At 36.3% G+C, this 20,861-nt stretch overlaps 1 protein-coding gene across 1 annotated transcript in view; it reads right to left on the bottom strand.

Moving 5' to 3' along the window:
• LOC107097675 (guanine nucleotide exchange factor VAV3-like) overlaps nt 1-20,861 on the bottom strand; it is a 131,338-nt gene that overhangs the window by 51,218 nt on the left and 59,259 nt on the right. Inside the window, exons 3-10 of the mRNA XM_015394920.1 lie at nt 9,621-9,679; nt 9,471-9,539; nt 6,322-6,430; nt 5,833-5,934; nt 3,597-3,665; nt 1,922-2,025; nt 1,471-1,570; nt 1,056-1,151 (exon numbers count right to left, since the gene is read on the bottom strand). Of these exons, the coding sequence (XP_015250406.1) occupies nt 1,056-1,151; nt 1,471-1,570; nt 1,922-2,025; nt 3,597-3,665; nt 5,833-5,934; nt 6,322-6,430; nt 9,471-9,539; nt 9,621-9,679 (708 nt within the window). The remainder of the gene's footprint in view (nt 1-1,055; nt 1,152-1,470; nt 1,571-1,921; nt 2,026-3,596; nt 3,666-5,832; nt 5,935-6,321; nt 6,431-9,470; nt 9,540-9,620; nt 9,680-20,861) is intronic.

The raw sequence follows: 20,861 nt of genomic DNA, 5'->3' as shown, positions 1-20,861 counted from the left end.
AAGTCTCGACAAATACAACAAAAAAAAAACGGCGCAAAACCACCGCTAGAAAAAAAAAAAAAAAAAAAAAAGAACATCAAGCTTAAAATCTGACACTTCTGGTTCTATATTTATCCTAAAACATTCAACTAAATTTAGAGCCTCATCAGCTCTGAGTGTCATTTCAAAATTTGGGCATTTTGAACAGTCCGTTTTGCTCTTTTTTTGTTGTTGATACTATTGTAGGAATCTCTATTACTATTAATCATATCATTACTGTTACTTATAAAATAATGAACAAATTAAAAGGGTAGATGAGTGTCTGAAGAAGCTTCCACTCTCTTTCTAGTTGTTTGTCCTTATTGTTACACCTCTCCTCCTCTCCTCGCTTTATTCATTTGCTGCTATGCATTCATCCCCAATTGTCTCTACTGAGGTATAATTACGCTGCATCTATTCTAAAGTCTCAGCCATAAAGCAGGTAAACAAAAAAGACCAGATGAGCAGCACAGCCTGAAGGACAAATGTAAAACACGGTCAATGCTGCCTCTAGTGGATAAATCGCTTCATCGCAGCTGTCAGGTTACAAAAGGGATTCATTTGTTTTAGATCAGTGACATGCAGATTGAACCTTAACATTTACTGAGAATTTAATGTTAAAAGTTGATAAGAATATTGTCTTTAACAGTTTGATGTAATGATACAGACTGACATAATAAAAACCCAACTGAAAACAGGTCCGCAGAAAACATGGTGACTCAGAAATTTGGACAAATTAATTACGAAGATGGTTTGTATTATTGTGGTTTAATAAATTAAACATTTCTTACTCTCTCACAGAAGAAAACTAATGACTCTGTTTGTTTTTAATACACTCATAATGATCTTATAAAATCAACTATCAATTAAATTAATTATTATACAGAAATTTGGCTCCATTAATCCTCAGAAGAGAAGAAAATATTTCTTTTTTTAATATTCATGGCACTATTCAAGTTTAGTAACTTTACAGTAAGACGGTCCTCAGAGTTAAAGACAGCAGCTGACCAGGAACATGACAGTCCAGAATGCCTTACCTGCAGAAGGAGATGATACTTCAACACTCGCTGCATGGGAACCACCAGCAGGTCTCTCAGGCTGAACTTGCCATAATTGGCTCTCTTTGAACATTCCTGCATAAAGTAAAAAAAAAGAGTCAATGATAAATACTTCCAACTATACATTAGAGACTTATAATACTATTTTACTCAATTCCAGTAATAAAAATGAATTTGTCTTAATTTTTTTGTATGTTCGCACAATTTTCTTCGAATTAATGCTTCACAGGTTTAAAACGTGCAGATTATCACTATCCCAATCTTGCAATGCCTCATATGCCCACTTGAGGGCACCCTCCATCCACTCTAAGCAGCTGAATCTACTGCATTTTTTTACACTGCATCATAAAAGAGTATTTATTTATTGTTTAAAAGCAGATATGTAGCTGTTTACCTCTAGTTTCATGCGTACATCCTCTCTGTTTTTGCAGATGTCATCCAGGGTGGCGATGGCTGTTTCCACATGGCTGCAATATTTCCCATAGATCAACAACCTGGATTGGATGAAAAACAAAAGGAAGAAAAGATTGGTTACAAAACTGTCACAGGTTATCATAGCTTGACTGTATTCCTTCATTTTAATAATAATTTTAAAGACATAAAGTCATTTAATGTCCCGGAGCTAATGTACTACTGTTAAACTAACGACACTGTAAAAAAGAGAAATCTGAATACACTGTGACGTTAAAATGATAATCATCTAGCTCAGAGTCTGTAATATTTTATGTCATAAGCATGAAAAACTACAGTATATCCTGCTTTAGAGAAACTCTGATGACATGATGAAGAACAAAAACAAAGAACAACCAAAACTAAAATGTTCCTGGGGTTGTTTGTTTTGATACCTCTCTTTGAAATTGATGAATATTTTGTAAAGGTTCTGGGAACTTCTGTTTTGGACTGATTCTTGGATATCCACCAGTAAACTCTTGTGAACCTCAACCAGGTCCTGGAAAACAGACAATTAACACCGATCGTCAGAGATAAATTTCAGTTATTACAGCCAACAACATAGAAATATTAAACTAGCCCATGTTAAACCCTTGGTCATCACACTATATTGACAACAGAGCTATCCTAATGATCCAAACTAAAGGGCCATAAACTATAAAAGTATCTTTGATTGGTGCTGATGTCATATTGAATCAACACCACTGTCGGTCAAAACTCAAAGCTAAAATATGGGTATCATAACAGATGAATAGAGGAAAATGTTTAACCGGAACAATCCCTAGCAAAATTGATTGACCATTATTTCCTTGTCTGAAACTTTGTTTTTGTTTTATTTAAATAATAAACAAAGAGCTTTTTTGAGTAAATGACATATCTCACAGTAGGTAGCACATGTGCACAATTATAAAACAATAATGCAGTAGGTGGCGGTGCAGTGTATTCTCATTATCAGTTCGTATGAAATCGTACGAAAAGTTATGCACAGTAATTTCGTACGTTTTTTATGTTTTTTTTTCGTTTTTTTCGTCGTGTTTCGTCGTATTTTTACGTCTTGGCTCAAGACAGGATATCCTTGCGCATGTGCATCTTACGCACCATTCAATAACATAGAATTTCACATACAATTAACCCTAACCCTGACCCTACTCCTAAGATACAAAACAGCAAGCAACCTAGTTAGAGACATGAAGACGTAATTATTGCACTGTTTTTCCCAGTTTTACGTCCGTCTGCGGATCTGCTTTTTTCATCTGCCTGGCTACGAATGCTCACTGATCTGTATTTTCGAGGAAAAACGTCAAAAATGTACGAAATACTGTGCATAACTTTTCGTACGAACTGATAATGAGAATATATTGGGCGGTGATGCTCTCTTAAAAAAAAAACTAAGGACGGAGTAACCATTGAGAGGCAATGGAGCCATGTGAGTTAGCAACTCCCAGCAGTGGTGTTAATAAAAAGAGGAAAGCTTAATGATTAAATTTAATAAGTGGCGAAAAAAAAAAGTTTTGATGCAAACACTTATAAAGACACAAGTAGCACCTGGCATAAAACACTAACACTGGTGGTAGTGGGAGCTAAAGCTGCCAAAGCGCACCCAGATTCTACTGCCATGATGATGGATAAATGGGTATATGGCCTTATTAATATTAAACTTGTGATAGAAATGCTTTTCTTATGGTCTTAGCTACAGTAATGGACCATTTTATACAGTAATGACATTTGAAAAATAATTGTCATTGTAAAGTTTCTACTTTCTTGATAAGCTAGAAATAGTATCTAAAATTGATCAGTTTTTTAACCATACTAAGTCCTGATACATCCATTGACATATTGACTCCCTTAGCAAGTAACTTTAAAATACAGAGAGAATTAATGCATTTTTTTGTCATTCTGTTAGTATGTGATTAGGTCAAGGCAAAAACTATTCTTCGTTTGTTATGCTGCAGTGTGGCCATAATAGTTTAATTTCAATCCCAAGCTGTCAGAAGGGGAATATTATTATATTAGTAAATTAAAATCATAATTGTTATTTCAAGCTGACTGTATTCAAAGACAATAACTTACCTTAATATTTACAAACACCTTCTCCATCTCAGCCGTAGAGAAAAATGTAGTGAGGGGCAACATAAAGTGCTGCAGGAGAAACAGAGAAAAGAATGAAAACTGTTTTCATGAGAGCAATAGCGGGAAAGTCATATTGGGTAAGGCATTATTGTGTTATGGAGGTCAAGCTGCAAAGAGCTGCAGTAAGCAGAAACAACCAGACCTGTCTGGCTTTCAGCAGTAATCTTATTTTCAGAGTGTGCAATTTAATGATTTCCCCTCTTCAAGAAGTTGCAGCGCATACTCAGCTCTGCATCGCAATGGAGTGGGAGAGCCAAACTAACTTCCACCAGCCGCTTCAAATCTAAAGTCATTTACTGAGTCACTCCACTGGGAAATCAAGCCAGGTAGATGTGAACATTCAAACGAGGAAGAAGACAGCTAGCTCTGGCTGGAGGTCTGGAGGCTGTGGGTCTCCTACAGCCCTGAGAGAGTGCTGAGTAAGGTGAACGGCATCTGTAGGATTTGATCTTTTCTAAACAGTTTTTGATAAAAAACAAAATAATTTTTCCAGATTATATTAATCTGCCTCTTGATTTCGAAGGAAGGAAGGAAGGAAGGAAGGAAGGAAGGAAGGAAGGAAGGAAGGAAGGAAGGAAGAATTCTTTACACAAGAAATTGTGTTTAAACTATCATTTCATAATATTCGTATTTAATTCCGTATTTATTTTCACCTGAAAAATAGCAAAATAAAATTCTGTACTTTTTCTACAGTGAGCTTGTTTTTTTTATGTTATTTTATGATGTTTTATAGAAATCCTTTTTAAAAAACATGCATTAATAAACAAGGTTTTCTGTCATTACAACTGAATGCTGATGAGCTTCGAATGAAGTATAATAATGATGTTTTAAGTTGCAAATAATACTCTGCCTTCCAATTTGGTACTTAGCTTAAGCTTTTTTATAGGCAGTTAGATGTAACCATGATAAAGACCTCACAATTATGCCATCTATTTTTTATGACAAAAACAGTTTTACAAGCTCTTATATACATAACTAACCATTTTTATTCTAGCTGCTTTTTATTTATGATTCCGACTGAGTGTCTCAGGTCTTCCAACATGTTTAGCTGTGAGTTTGAGACACTTTTCTGGAAAAGAAAGTCTGATACAACTTCATTAGTTTAATTTAATGTATTTTTTGTTTGTTTTGGCTTGTTTTTCAAGTACGTGTTTAGGGTAGTTGGTGGTGTTATCTTGCAGCAAGAAAGTTCTGGGTTCAAATCAGGGTTTATCTGTTTGAGATTTGCATAATCTGATTACAGTACTCTGATTTCATCCCAAAGAACAAAAAATATAGGAAACATAGGAAAATGTGTGTTTTATGGAATACTAAAACTGCAAAGTTTTCATCTTCATCATTAAATTACTTTTAACTGAAGAAATCTTATCTATTTTTTTTTCTGATGTACTGTACATTACGCTTTATCTGTTGTGATAAAGATTGGATCTAATGGTAATATGAAATCTTTTGTTTTAACAGTCTAACAATGAACATTAAAGATTATTTGCTTCCTTTTTCTTTGCCTTAATTACCGCCTGAGCAAAACAGACATGCCTTTTATAATTGGCATGATTTTTTTTTTTTTTTTTATCTTCACCAATTTGAAGAGTGACCTAAGAGGAATGGTGCTCAGCATCAGGCTGCATTCATGCACCAAGCAAACAGAAATTAAATGTTCCTATAGACATTGAGAACAGCTTAGGGAGAGCATATTCAATTCAAGCCAGACACATACTCACCTTAACTCTAAATGGATCTGTTAAAGTGCTCAAAATATGCGCTGACAGGAAGTACTGACAGCACAAGGCTAAAACTATCCTCTTCTAATTATATAAGCCTACTTCAGGGTGCCATGGAGAGATGAATACCTGCTGGGCTGATAGAAAAATGCATTTTCTCAATCAGGAAGCAAGTTTTTTTTTCAGTGACTCCTTCCAAATGTGTTTTCCTCATTATTTGAGGCTCTAGCGACCATCGGTTTGAACTTCCAACACTATAACATCATACAGAAAGCGAGGAGCCACATACGTCTTCCTTAACTACACACAAACACTTCAGTGTGCTTCCATGAAACATTATCGTGCGAAATGTTAACATTAACTCTATGGATCTAGAATGTAAAGCATATTACCAGTCTTATGTTACGGCTCCTTCAAAGCAGGGTAATGACTGCCATTTTTCAGTCTGTACGTACCTTGTGTATAGACTCCAAGGTCTCAGTGTATTTCTCCTCTGTCTGCTTGATCTCTGTTAAACAGCAGCTCCTGATGTCAATCTCTGCCTGCCTCTGGAACGTCTATACACACACACACATATACACACACGTAGGCCGGTTACCATGTGTCAGTGCTGTGGGCTGACGAACCAGATGTATCCGATACAAGCCTCAGAGCGAGGTCAGGGGTTACACATGCTCTCTAATGTCTGCCAACATGGGAAAAACTGTTATTTTTTTCCTTTTTAATAAACAAATACAGGGAAAATATAGAAATCTAACATGAGCATGAAATTATATTTCTTTTGTCCTACTTTTAATAACTATATTTTGTTTCATTTTGAAGACAGATTAGGCACTAAGTAAAAAGATTTAGCTTTTTTTAGTTTATGAGATTATATTGCTGCTTGAAAAAATAGTTTTTTCAGCATCTGGATCTGTGTTCAAGGTGACGTCTGGAGCACGAACCGGAGCAGGAACAGGTTCTGTCTTCATCAGGTCCTCATAGATCTCCCCTCCTTCCTCGTCGTCGTACACGCAGGCGTACAGATCCTCCTCGTCCTCCACGCCGTTCTCACTGCGGACACACGGGATGGAGCGTGTGAATTGGACCTCGTGACATAACACTGGTGTTTTATCCTCACTTTCTTTTCTTTCTTTTTTTCACAGCAAGCACAGGAAAAGCTCACAAAAAGTTCTGCTTTTATGGTTGCGGCACGGAATAATCCTGTGAGGAGAGGGCCGCTTTAAATCCAGGAGCGTGAAAGTGGTTCAGGAACAACTTACAAAATGCTTAGAAATGTAAGTCAGCAGGAGAGCTGACACTGTGGGATTTGGCATAAAGAAATCATGTTCTTTCTCAATGAATGGAGAACCACTAGTGAGGAAAGGGATCTATTCAGGTAAAATAAGTCAGAAGCTTTCAAATCAATTACTTTCTCATCATAGTAGCATAATCACACAATTTTAAAACCCTTCAAGCCAAACTGGTAGCTTGAGTATATATTTTTTATATAGTTATGAAATAACCCCACTGTTTAATATTAGGTTTTAATAAAATCATAAAAAGTTGAAACTACTTGTACAAATGTTCACAACACTTTTGTTTGACCTTGTTTTGCAGGAAACACATCTCTGCATTCTCGTTCTATAGGATATGTTTTTGTGATAGAGATAAGCATAACAAAAGGTTGTTGTTTTTTTTTTAGCTGGGGAACTATTTTTTGGTGTTTTTGAAAGATTAGTCTGATAAAATTCTAAATTCTTTTATATGTTCTATGAGCTTTTTATTAGAAATCGCCAGGTATCTTAAGAAGTTCAAGAAAAAAAACCCGAAATACTTAACTCATCATATATATTCATGCATGATGAGTTTAAGATATAAGGATTTCGTGTGGTTTGGCTGCTGTATGTCGATTCTAGCTACTTTGTGACCCCCAAGATGACACTCTATGCAGATGATATAACGATGTACATCTGCTTTTGTACCACCCTGCCAACTGTTTGTGGTTGAAAGATAATCTTAGCCAGTGGTTAAGCAATATGAACCTCAATGTCCCGCTATATAAGACTAAACGTAAAGAAATTCATATCAATTATGAATAAAGGCTTTTTTCCGACAAACCCCCAAGTTCTAACGACAAATTCCCCATCCTTCCGCTGACTTAGAAAGCCGTGTTTATCTCTGTCACTGCTACAAGCAGACTACTTCCTATACGATAGGAGCTGCCGGCGCTAAACACAGATCAGATCACTGTCGGGCTTCCCAACATCTTTATTACTGTAGACCTGTCTGCCCCCACTGGTTTAAATTACATCGGCCTCTGTCTTTACAGTGCAGCAGGATATTCAACTGAAGAGTAATAACAATATCCATAACCCGCTCTGCTGCGGTTTTACATTTCAATATGTTACAATTTCAAACTTCAGGGCATTATATGAGGAACTAACAGAAAGTAGCTCAAGACTGAACTCAAGCTCCTTTTACCATGAAACATACACAAATCACAAATTCAAATTTATTATTTGAACGTTATAAAACATTCAAATATAATCAAGCGGTAGGTTGAGTCCACCTGCGTATAATGTAAGCTCAGTATGATCGGTTCTGTGAAGGGCTCAGAGGTTCGTTAAACAATGGAGAAAGGTTTATTCCAGGAGTGTGTTATAGAACAATATTCCAAATTTTAGACATCTTAAAGATTCGATCCGTCATTTGGAAATTGAAATTGTATGAAAAGACAGCAAAACCACCAAGATATATGAATCAAGATCAGGCGATTGGTGGAAACAAGAGAAGCTGCAAAGATCAACAGCTCAGGTGGGAGAACCTTTTGACGGCAGTGCTATCAGGTCGGCATTTAACAAATCTGTGCTTCATGGAAAACAAATCCATCACTGAAGGTTCTGTTTGGGGATGGAGGAAAATTGGATGTTTTTGTATTTGATCTTTAACCCATAAACCCCATCCCCATCGGGTAGCAGTGGCAGAATCATGCTGTGGGCCTAGTTTTCTCAGCTGGGACAGTCAAGACAGTCAGAGCTCTGGAGATTTTTGGTTAAAAGCAGCAGAAAGTTGACGACTGTGGAGGTATACCCAACTATATAAATATCATCCAGCACTAAATACAACCAGAATTACAATGAGAGTCTATGTAATAGAATGGCTGAATAAAACTCCATTCTCATCCAGTTGAAAATTAAAAAAATATATATGTTCAACAATGCTCTATATGTCTGACTTACTCAAGGGGGCTTTACACAAATGTGTGCCAGACTTTTTTGGAAAAAACTGAAATTTTTAAGCCACTCTGCATTAGTCTACCACAAAAAATCCCATCAAAATATATTGAAATCCTCAAGATTTAATTGAATAAATGGTAGAAAAGTCGAATCCTTTCTCATACCACTGTGTTTTAAAACGAGGATGCAGCAGCATTAAAGCTGCAGTTATTATAGGAAACAAAAAAAAAGAACATGGCAGTTGGCAGACTGGTTCCAATAATATATAGAGAATCGATATTAAAAGGGCTACTGTGTTATTTCGGTGCACTGTGTTCAGATAAAGGATTTACAGCAGTGGATACGCACCAGCTGACCTATTTGAAGTTATTGCAGATTATGTAATACTATATAACTATATGCTTTGTTTTTAATCCCAAAACATCATAAATCTCACAACATGCTTTGATGAAGTCATTGCAAATAAAAAAAATCATGACTTGATAGTTTTTATTCTTTTTTTTCCGTGCTCCGGGGCAAGAAATTAAATTAATAATATCATTTCTGGCATATCTAAGTATTAGCAGTTATTTTGTTTCAAAATCTGTTATTTAGCAAAGATCAGCTCATAAGTTTGTGCTAATTAGGGCGTGAATAACAAATGATGAAAGCCCAGTCCCACACAACTTGTGGTAAACTGAGAAAAGCTGTGGGGGGGCTGAGCGCACACTGAGAGCAGCGGAGGAGGTGGCTGCCTTCCAGTCAACACCCAGGGAACAAATGCTGCCCTAATCTGCAACGTTTAGTTGGGTTTTCACCGGCAGAAAAAGATTAAACTAAATAGACAAAAGTAAGTCTAATAAAAGAGCAGAAGCGGGTAAGTGGAGGAAACCTACTCGATTAGGTCCTCTAGGTGGTTGTAGATGTCCTCATCTTCTTCCTCTCTCTCCTCTGTAGGAAAAGGTCTGTGGAAGGGAAGCAAACAATTTTTATAAAACAATTAATAGCCATGTTTTTGTGTGTCAACTATAATCATTGCAACAGACCTGATTCCAGTTTGTTGTGCGATGCTTGTGTGGGAAAGTTTGGACAGTGTGACCATCACCTGGAAATATAAAGAGACATTTATGATCTATAAAATGCTTCAAAGGGAGGAATAAAAACTTTGTAATACTTCATTTATAAGTATGGACACAAGAGGGCAGCATTTTCAAATACTTCAGATAAAACTGAGCCCCTATTAATTTATATATTATTTTAAAAACAACCATATTGTTGCCATCCCTCACCACAGTAATTTTTTGCACTCAAACTTTTAATAGTAGATGCAGTTAAAGTAATAATCTTCTGGTTTGATGAGGCTAGGCGAGATTAAAGAACCAATCCTGTCCAGGTTGGAGTCTGCTGCTTTTTAAATCTTGATCCACTTAGCATCCAGTGTATTTATTGAGATTTTATATGACAAAAAAAAAAAAGATTATACAAATCATAGAAGGAACATGATTAATGGCTTTAGCTCCAAACAAATGTCTGAAACTGCATGAAATGCACAGCTTTAAAAACCTCCAAGTCTTTTTTGGGGTATTTCTTAAACATCTAAAGACTGTTACTTCTGTCCAGTCTTGTACAATACAGCTGAATTATTTTAAGTTTAAGTATTTCTTCTAGGTTTCTTTTAACAATAACAAATTAATGTCTAACAGTTCTCCTGTTAGCAGATTCTCCCACCCGACTGGTCGATCTCTACAGCCCCCACACAATTCCCATAAGGCTCTTGGCTGCTTCTCTAATTAATGCTCTTCATGTCCTGCCTTAGACAGGACTACACTGTTTTTGTTTTTTAATGTTTGTCAGGTAAAGTATATAAAGATATAAACTAAAACAATTTATTAATAAGGTAGGTAGGAGCTGTGGCCTAGTGGTTAGGGCATAGAGCTTGGAATCCTGAGGTTCTGAGTTCGAGCCCCACTCCCACAGACTGCCACTCTGGGTCTCTGTGCAAAGACCCCTAACCCCACACTACTCCCCGCACGTCCCACGATGGCAGCCCACTGCTCCCAAAGGTAGATTTCTCCAGTGTGAGATCAATAAAATGTTTACAAGAGGGGATCAAAACCAAACTTTGTTTGAGCTTTATTTGTCAAAAGATAATAAATAAATAAAACAAAGCATCTATTGGACTTCATGAAAAATCAACAATATTTTATGTGCAAACTCTGCTTCATACATATAAAAATAAAACATTGCCAAAAGAGTAATTGATCAGGGGTTTAAATGATTACTGGCAGTCTATAATTTCACGCCGCTGGGCTCCTGTCTCTACCCTTCTTTTGACCCTTACTATGCACACGTCGCCGTCAGTTTGACGAATCACCCCTGAACTCTCTTTTTGTAAAAACCTTTGATATCCCTCATTTCTGCTTTGCCACTTCCCCCAGACGACCCTTCCACACCACACATCCAGTCATAGGTCACGGCTGCACACTTTCATTCACACCAAATACATCACAGATGTAACATGGACAAATCTGCCCCGCAGCGAGCTCTGCACGATCAATACTGATCACACAGCTGGCTTTCCCCTCCCTCCCACCTCTGCTCCAGCAAATGGAGTAAACAGTGGTATTCCGAGGATCATGTTGTTCCAGCCAACGTACTCCCAGCTCCAAACCAACACAACTCTGGAAGCTGTTTTTTGAATTAGTATCCAGGTTGAAACTCTTAGTAATGCCTAATAGGTAGACCTATGTGGATCTGTTACACTACATGTGCCACATCCGTCATTTCTGGGGTGGGTGATGAAAGTGACTGACATTTTCATCTTTCATCAATCCATTTAGAATGTTCCCAAACATTCAGTCATTCCCAGCGTGTTTCCAACAGAGTACGGTAAGCGAATAAGAGGGGATTTTGTTAGCTTCAGCTTCTGATCAAAGGGGAATATCAGTAGGAGGGAAAGTGAACGCTGGGAGGACACGGTGTGAATGCAGCTGCATGCAGCTCTGTAAGAGCGAATGACTGAAAATCATCAGAAGATTGATTAACTTGTACACACTGACTTTAAACTCCAACACAACCAAACCAAATCCACAGGAAGTAAATGGTGCGTTTTTCTATATCAGGAAAAGTACACATCAACATGTTCTAAATACATTATTTCCAACTCCCACGGCCCGCTCATATATACACGACAGCTTCTAGCCTGAGAGACCAAATCCAGGGTGAAAAAATAACATTTAATGCTTATAATCTTATTGCCTTGGGTGCCAAGGCATACACTGGGCGCACAATTACTAATCACATTTGGTCCTTAGAAGTACCTTATCTGCTGAGAGAGTACAATGCCCACGGTCAGTCCTAATGAAATGTAAGGGAATGGGTTTATTACACCCTGTAGGGAACTTAAAAAGCTGCGGTACATACTGTATTGTGGCAAAAACTAAAAATAAAGAAAAGGAGCTGAAGAAAATTTGGAATTCGTGCAAAAAACTCAGATTAATTGATGAAGTTTGTATAAAGTTTGTATAAAGAACAAAGCACAGACTTAATCTGTAAATATATGCGCATTCGCTTAAGGATTTAGTGGTTTGAAGGAACATACTGCCAACTAGTGGCATGGCAGGGGAATCACCCACTTTAACTGGTAAACACAGATCATACTTAAAATGTCACAAACGGAAAAATGTCCTAGTTGTCATGTAAACAGAGCTTAAGAAGATGAGTATGAAAGAATGTATCTGAGCTATCGCTATAGTTATGCTGCTATAGGCTTAGACTTCTGGAGGACATAGGGACCCCTTTTTCATCATTCTGCTTCATTCTATCTCTATTCTCCCAATCTGCAGAATCTTTTACTTCAATCTCTAACTTTATGGTCTCTCTGCTTTTTCTCATAGTAGCTTTGCCTCGTCTGTTCCTGTTGCTATGACACCACTCTGGAGAGAAATATCAGCTGTCACCTTTGTTTGAAGATGTTGGAGATAGTCCTGTTTTTCAGCGAAGTCTTTTTTCTCTGACTGTGACTGGCTGGATGTGCTCTCTTCATCTTCTGACAGTGTGTTTACTGGAAGGGGCCGCCTTTTACAGTTGCTATTTGTATCTCTGCTTCTGTCTTGAACCCCAGTCGACCTCGGCAGATGGCCGTTCACACTGAGCCTGATTCTCCTGGTGGTTTCTTCCTGTTTAAAGGCAGTTTTCCTCTCCACTGTCGCTACAAGCATGCTTAGTGTGAGGGATTGCATTCGAGTCAATGAGTCGATACAATCAACTGGTTTTCCTTAGAAAGAAAACGTTGAATCAATTTGACTGTATGATCTGGTGAATTGTAAAGTGCCTTGAGATTACATGTGTTGTGAATTGGCGCTATATGATTAAACTGAACTACACTGAACTGAAAATATAACAGACTGTGACTAAAAATGAATAATTGGCAAAAAAAAGAAGAAAAAAATGAAGAAATCCTCCTTTGAGATCTGAAAATATGGTGCTTTATGGATAACAACCAATCATCAGTCTACAGTTGGATGTTTCTGTGTGAAGAAAGCTCTAAAATAATTATTTTCATTACCAGTGATGTGTTATAACAAACACTCTGAAAAGCATAATAGATACAAAACTATTTTCTATTATGATTTGGCAGCTGGTTAGCTGCCAAATCAACAAGCTGAACTTAATTACAGCACCGTTTTTTATAATTTAAAGCTCTAAACCTCCATCTGACATAGAGCATACAGGATCTAAAAATTCTGAAAACTTTTTTGAGATATAAATTATGTTGTGGGTCAACATTTAATAAAAACCGATATTTGTATTGGTAGGTCAATTATGCAAGACCTGGAGTTTGGAAAAATACAAAAAAAAAAAATTTAAGCAAGCCTTTAAAGTCATGCAAACCATGCAATACTGCATCCCAGGTTTAAAATATTTTTCGTTCAAATGTTATCCAATTTTAGTCCATAATTGTTTATCAAGGTCTGCAAAATGTTTAATAAATAAAAATGTCAAAAACAGACAATGTAACATCCGGCTTCATCAGCACAAGTTATGGTGGTTGCTGCAATGGAAAAACGACACATTAATGGGTCAGAGGTTCTTCCTACTACAGAAACTCTTTGATGCACTGTCATGATGAATACTGATCTCTCCACTAATGAAGGAAGTGTATGACATCTGGTTGCCAGTTTGCAGGTACAGCACGTTCAGAGGCTGAGGATGTCTGGAGGATTTCCAGCTGTAGTTTTTAGGGGACTCTTGGGAATAAGCAGTGAGGTGCTACAATTTGTGGCTTCGCTGACTTTATGAGTCACACATTCCCGAAGTCAAACTACCATCTGTGTCAAACTAGAGACTCAGCCTCAGACTCATGAATTAGATTTGTCAAGACTCAGATGTTAGCTAATGATATTAGAGATTATGATTGCAATGAGATATTTGGGAGTTTAGCCTTTATTACATACATCTGATGTGTTCCAACAGTAGTGTTTCTGTTTCTATGGTATTCTTGATCTGCTTCAAGTCTTCAATTAAAACTTTTTCTTACTTGGAAATGTAATGTAGCGTTAGCTGGTGCAAGGTCAATTGTTCGGCTCTCTACCCCTTTAGAAATGCACTTGGTACCCGGCTCAGATCAACAGTTTAATGATCTTGAAGCGTTTGCTGGCTGATTGTTCAGTTGAATATTTGAATAGAAAACTGTGGAGTCAATTCTTTGTAACTGAGAGCAGAGTTCTTCTCACACCACTGGTTGAAGACAGGGTTACAGTAGCTGAGATCCACCATAGAACTCACTGCGTATTGTATGTTATAATAATGTTTGGTGTGCTCATGTTCCATCCATTATTAATATAAAAATGATTCCCTGATAAAAATGCAGTGTGAAGGAAAGTTTTTTTTACAAATGAAGACAGAATATTGACATAACTTTTGTTCCCAGTGACGCCAATAACCTGTTTACTTTTTGACAGTTATTTTTCATAAAAAAGTACAGCAGGCCCACTACATACCTGCTTTAAGCCTGGTTTATGCTTGCACCCTTGCCCTTACCTTGCAAGCAAGATTAGCCTAGAATACGGATATGTTTCGAACCAATGAAATGCAGTGATGTGCATGATGCCAACCAAAAGTAGCAGGCTGAAGCAAAAAAAATGGTAAATGTAGTTATAGCCTGCTACTGTATTCAGTCTGTTTCAGCTGGAACAACCTCTATCAGTGTAATTCTCATTATGAGTTCGTCTGAAATCGTACGAAAACATATGCACCGTAATTTCGTACGTTTTGGACGTTTTTTTCGTCGTATGCGCATGCGCATCTAACGCACCATTCAAGAACATAGAATATTAAAATACAATTAATCCTAACCCTGACCCTAACCCTAAGATATAAAACAGCAAGCAACGTAGTTAGAGACATGAAGAAGTTATTATTGCAATGTTTTCCCAGTTTTACGTCCGTCCGCGGATCTGCTTTTTTTGTCTGTCTGCCTGCGCATTTATCAGTTACAGTAACTCTGCTAGTTGTAAAACAAAGAAGCTGCAGAGGGATCCTATAGCTACAATTGTGTCTGCTTTAGTAGCTCTCATGGATTAACAAGTGGATGAAAATCTGGGCATTAGTGGTGTAAGACTTGGGGACAATGACAAAAATGCAATTGGCTAAAAGATTGACATGATCGGCATGTGCCACTTGCTAATTTACACAATCAGCAGCAAAAACTGTACCGAATGTCTGTCCCTTTTGCAAAGACTGGCTGTCAAAATGTTTAAAATAGCTTTATTTTCTGCTTGTACATCCATGGTGTAAGCTGGTGGTCTGTCATAATTCCCCTGCTACTGTCAACCAGAGAATGAGGTGCAGGGAGAAAAGCTGCATGAATTATAAAAGTTAAAAATGTTGTGTCTCTCAATCTCAATTCTGCATTGGAAATTACAAAACTAAGCCTTTAATCTATCCATTCCTCTCCTCAGAACATTTGTTGGATCAATGGCTGCTTTTTACAAACTTCATTTTGTTGAAGGTCTATATATATAAATTAAAAGAGTTGTTCCTTTCTACTGTCATCAAATGCTTGCTAAAAAATGATGTCAGGCAAAGGCAGCAACTCCCACGTGTAGATTAGATATTAAATCAGCATTAATAGGAGCAGTTTGTTTGTAAAGTGCCTTGTGGTGAGATTTGTGGTGGAACACAAATAACTTTATCTGAATTAAAACCAAATGATGTCGTGTTAAGACTGTATTTTTCTGTGTACTTAGTAAATAACAAGAACAAAACCTGACACATACAGTAGAGTCTATTTTAAGGCGTTCAGTCATTCGTTTTACATGCAGCTTTGGTCATTCAGCTTCCAGCCAAATGAGGCTTATGTTTGTACTGGTGTTGCACGTTTTTACAATCACACAGGAAAATATTTTGGCGCTGTGTTCTTGCTGTGTTTTCAGGTTTAAATTTCAAGCAATCCATAATAAAACTAGGTTGTTTTGGTTTTTTTTTTCGAAACAGAGGAGCCACTAAGTGCGCTGAGGGTTTTCTTGTTGCAGCTTTCAGGAGGGACAAGCAGTGAAGCGAATGCTTTTTTGCTTCACCGACTTTATTAGTCATGCATTTACAAACCCAAATTAGGACAACTTAAATCAAATTGCAAAAGTATTAATTTTTCATTCATCTTCTATACAATTTGCCCTGTTAGAGCCAAACAAATAAAAATATTTATTGGACTTTTCTGTAATAGATTGACACAAAGTAACATAAATCTGAAATTATACAAGATTTTTAATGGCTACTGAAAGTCTCAAAGGGATATGTGAATTTTTATTAACCCCTTTTAATTTGACTCCCCTAAAAAAGCCTCAGAACAAGAGCCTTCAGAAGGCCCCTAATTAGTAATAGCATCCACCTTAATGTATTTCATCTCTGTTGTTTAGTGAAGGCATAGAAGATGCCTCATTATTGTAAATCAGCATCCTCTTGACTTTTAAGGGTGAGTAGGAATAATAAATCAACTATTGGAAAAAGCCAAAAGTCCTGTTTATACTTTTACAAAAGCAATGTGCGCGACAATTTCAAAAACCTTATGGAAGAAGGTTTTCAGGTCATCAAGATACAAAATAAAGAAAGGAGACACTATATGTCATCCTAACAATCCCTAAGTAGGAATATGGTGGTGGCAGCATCATTCTGGGGGATACTTTTGTACAGAAAACACAGTAGAGCTGGTCAAATTTGGCCTAACTTCAACATACAGCAAAAATATTCAATTTAGAGGTTTAGATTATAGCGTATCCATGTGCTATAATGGTTCAGTCAAAGTTCAGATTATCTAATATATCTAAATATAGAATTAATACTTTTTTTGAATTATGATTGTTAAAGAAACCCTTTAAAAACCATATCTACTTTTTCTCCCAATTCACAGTTGTGTGTCAGTTTGTTTTTTGTCATATATCTTCTAATCCCCCAAAATACAGTGAGGTTTGTAACAATAATTGGACAGAATATTACATTTTAAAGATAGGCTAAAACTTTGGCATCGATCCACCGTACCAGCAGTGCGCTCCTTATTCTGACAAGAACATCCCAGTTATATCCATCATTTGTTAAAAAAAAGCAAAAACAGAGCACAACCATTGTAAAGGGCAGTATGCATAAAGAAATATGGCTCATAGAGGCATGGGCGGTTCTAGACAGGGGCAAAGAGGGCCAGTGCCCTTGGAGATCATGTCTTGGCCCCTATTATGGCCCCTGTACTGGAGACATAATACTGTACTCATAATATATGTACTGGAACAGACAGGGTTACTGATAGGTCCATTGGCTTTATTTCATTTTTTTTTCTTTACAAATTCTGTTTTACTATTTAAATACAATAAGGTGATAGCTTCAGTGGTGTTAAGATAGGATCTCAGTTTTCATCTGTAAAATGTTTTTCTCAACAAAAAAAGTAAAAAAAATGCTCTAATTTTTACAGCTGAATTTTTCAGTTTTTCTCGAGTTCTAATTCAGATTTTATTTCAGAAAATTGTAATTTTGACTTACATTAAGTCAAAAATATGTAAAATTACTAAATTATGAATGTATATTGACCTAATAAGAAATAGGATCTTAATTAAACCTATTTGAATAGAAATTTCACTTCATGCAGCTCTCTTCATATATTTCATGTTTTTCTGTGCACCCATGAAAACAGGCTGGCCCCCTCCTGGCCCCCTGGTACATTTGGTCTAGAACCGCCACTGCATAGGGGTAAATGAAAAGGCCTAAAATAAATAACTATTTTATGTGAGGTTGCAGTACCCACAGTGTGCTCACAGACTAGAGGTGAAACACTCAGCAGGAGCCATGTAGAGCCATGTAACCTCAGATGATCAAGGCTGACAGAGCCCCTTTGATGGAGGCTAATAAACCTGCCCTGGCTGGGCATGGCTGCTCCTCTGGATCAACTGAGTCACTACAGTCCAATTAAAGCAGGATGAGGGATGTGTCTGCCCAGCAGAAACTGAGAAAGAGACAACACAACATGTGGATGTGTGTGCGCGCCTGTTTGAAGCTGCACAGCTGCCCAACATCACACTGTAATTACGTGATAGAACTGAAAGGTAACACTAAAGATCATGTACGTACCGTGTGCAGCGTCCATGTTCATTTTAAGCTACTGGCTGCTGATCGAAACTAATCGGTATCAGCCCCTTAATCTGTTGATCACACTGCAAATATTTAAATCTAAGTCTTTCTTAAGTGCAGTTTTTCTTGAATATAAAGGTAATTAAGGAATTTTGCCAGTAAAATGAGACAATTTACATTTCATTAAATTATAAGAAAAAAACAGCTGCAGTCTCTTCATTTCAAGTGTATACGGTAATATCAAATGATCTTACTTTATGGCTACACATACTTATTCCATTGACAGATCATCTTATTTACCAACTCAAATTAAGGGTAAGTACACTTATTTTAAGATTTTTTTTTTACTTATTTTAAGATCGTTTTTTCAGTGCACTGATTAAATCTGAGAAATTTTTGACTCTTAGAATTATGGGGGGGGGCGACTCTAGAAAAAAAGAGCGATGCATTTGGTTTTACAAAGAGTCTTATTGGTTTCAGATACAATCCATCTGGTCGTCCTAGTTTTCTGTGCTCTGCTTTTATGCCTCTATTCTATGGTTCCTCTTTTCTTTTCCTTTTTTTCTCATTTAAATTAGTAATTATGTGCTATAAATAGTCAAATTAGGTACTCTACTAGAATCAAACAACTGATTCTACAGCGTTTCACATTAGGGCTGTCAAGTGGAGCAAGATTAGTTTTTATCTATTTAGAGGATCCCTACATATTTTTATTTTTCAGATTTAACCAACATCTAATTTTTACAGTCCATAAAGTTTTTATTTATTTCTAACTAAAATATGGATTCCTCAAAAAAGCCTGGATGGATGGATGGAAAGGAAGGTTCTAACTTACAATTTCAGCTTCAAAATAATAAGAAAAAAAGACTCATTCTCCTTATGTATGTGTGAACATGAAATAAATCATCTTTCATTAACATTTTACCTGTTTAAAATGGTTGTTTAGTTTCCAACAGAATGCTTGTCGACATGCTAACATTTTTAGTCAATTCATATAAAGACTAATAATATTTACAATATTCTCAGAGTTGTTGTTTTAAAAAGGCAAATCCGTAGTGACTTATAAATGTCACGAAAACCTACTCAATATAATTTTTCTTTTAACCTACCCAGCAGGATGTCAGTCATTTGACCGATATTATCTTTTATTTATTTTTCAAGTATTGTTAGGAAAAATTAACATTCATGAATTTATTTTTAAAACGATGATCAACAAAGGGGATTTTAACACTGATAGAATAATGTCTGATGTAATTAATCTAATTTGAATTTCTCATACAGAGTTTTCACTGAGGGGGGCACGATCACAGCATAGGTTTGTAAGTGTTGATCTCATGACATTTCTTAGACTGTCTAAATAACTAGAGATCACATCATAAGTTATTTCTGACTCTACGTCGTTCCTCTCTGTACAATTTCACCATTTGAATGCATGTGAACACACAGACCACAGCAGAGAGGTGTTGCAACCATCTGCAAAACAAGCTTGAATTTCAGCGTTTTTAACACACACTCATCAACTTGCCTCACTCATCTTTGCAGGGCCTTTCCATTAATTTCTACAGCCTTACTATTACCCTAGCTCTAACCATTACAGTTTTATATAATCACACACCAATTTATTAATGATATATATATACCTGTTATGAAAACAACAATCAGTGGGTTAATTCTAAACATTATGTTCTTCGTTATTTTATAAAAACGTGTCAATTGGTTAAACTTTTTCGAACTGATATGGACACAGATTAGGAGCAGACTTTTGGGGGAGTATTAAAGAGATAAAATTATTAACATATAAGTGACATGATATATGTACTAATATAAAAATTCCTTGGACAATAAAGTAAAAAGAAAAGACAAAATTGGTAATATTATGAGAAAAAGGTCATATTATGAGAATTAAGGGGGAACATCTCCAGAATAGTCACAGTTTGCAGAACTATTTCAGTACTGGAGTAATAGGGCCAGGTTAGATTCTTTTAATTCTTTTTATTCTTTATGAGAATAAAGTCAGGAGAATGAAGCCAAGGGGATAAGAAAATAAACTCATAATATTACAAAAATAAAAATATTACGGATATTAAGTATATTCTGAGATCCCTCTGATACTGTTTTAGTATCTAACAGCAGATTTGCCACATTCAACATGGTGTAATCTTTATTAATATGCACTGTCCATGTGATAGTTAAAAATATATAAAAATGTTGCTTTTAAGTGTTTGTTGGTAAACATGCAATGCTACACTTTCTCTTGTTGTTTTCTTAAGGATCAACCAAACGTCTGGTAATAAACATTCAATTGGTCACTTGGTTCTGAATCAAATAAGTATGAAAGCAAGGCCAACTAATTAACTCTCAGTTTAAGTTAATCTGGTTAGCAAATAGAGAAATAAAGCATAACTACTATTTGGATTTTACTGTAAAATTAGCGTCACAGTTGTGTAAAGTAGGGATGCACGATATTGGGATTTTGGCCGATATCCGATATGCCGATATTTTAAAACTCATGTAGCCGATAACCGATATCTATACTGATGTTAAAGCTGGACAAAAATAAGTAGTCATTGAAAATAGCAGTTTTGTTATCCATTTCTGACACTTTAAAAAATAATATACTCAAATATATTTTCATATGCTGATATCAAATTGATTTTTAAAAACACGGTATC

This window comes from Cyprinodon variegatus, unplaced genomic scaffold (assembly GCF_000732505.1).
Source record: "Cyprinodon variegatus isolate N-32 unplaced genomic scaffold, C_variegatus-1.0 Scaffold714, whole genome shotgun sequence".
In the NCBI taxonomy this organism is placed as follows: domain Eukaryota; kingdom Metazoa; phylum Chordata; class Actinopteri; order Cyprinodontiformes; family Cyprinodontidae; genus Cyprinodon; species Cyprinodon variegatus.
The sequence above is the reverse complement of the archived record's forward strand: the minus strand, read 5'-3'. Positions and strand labels throughout refer to the sequence as shown.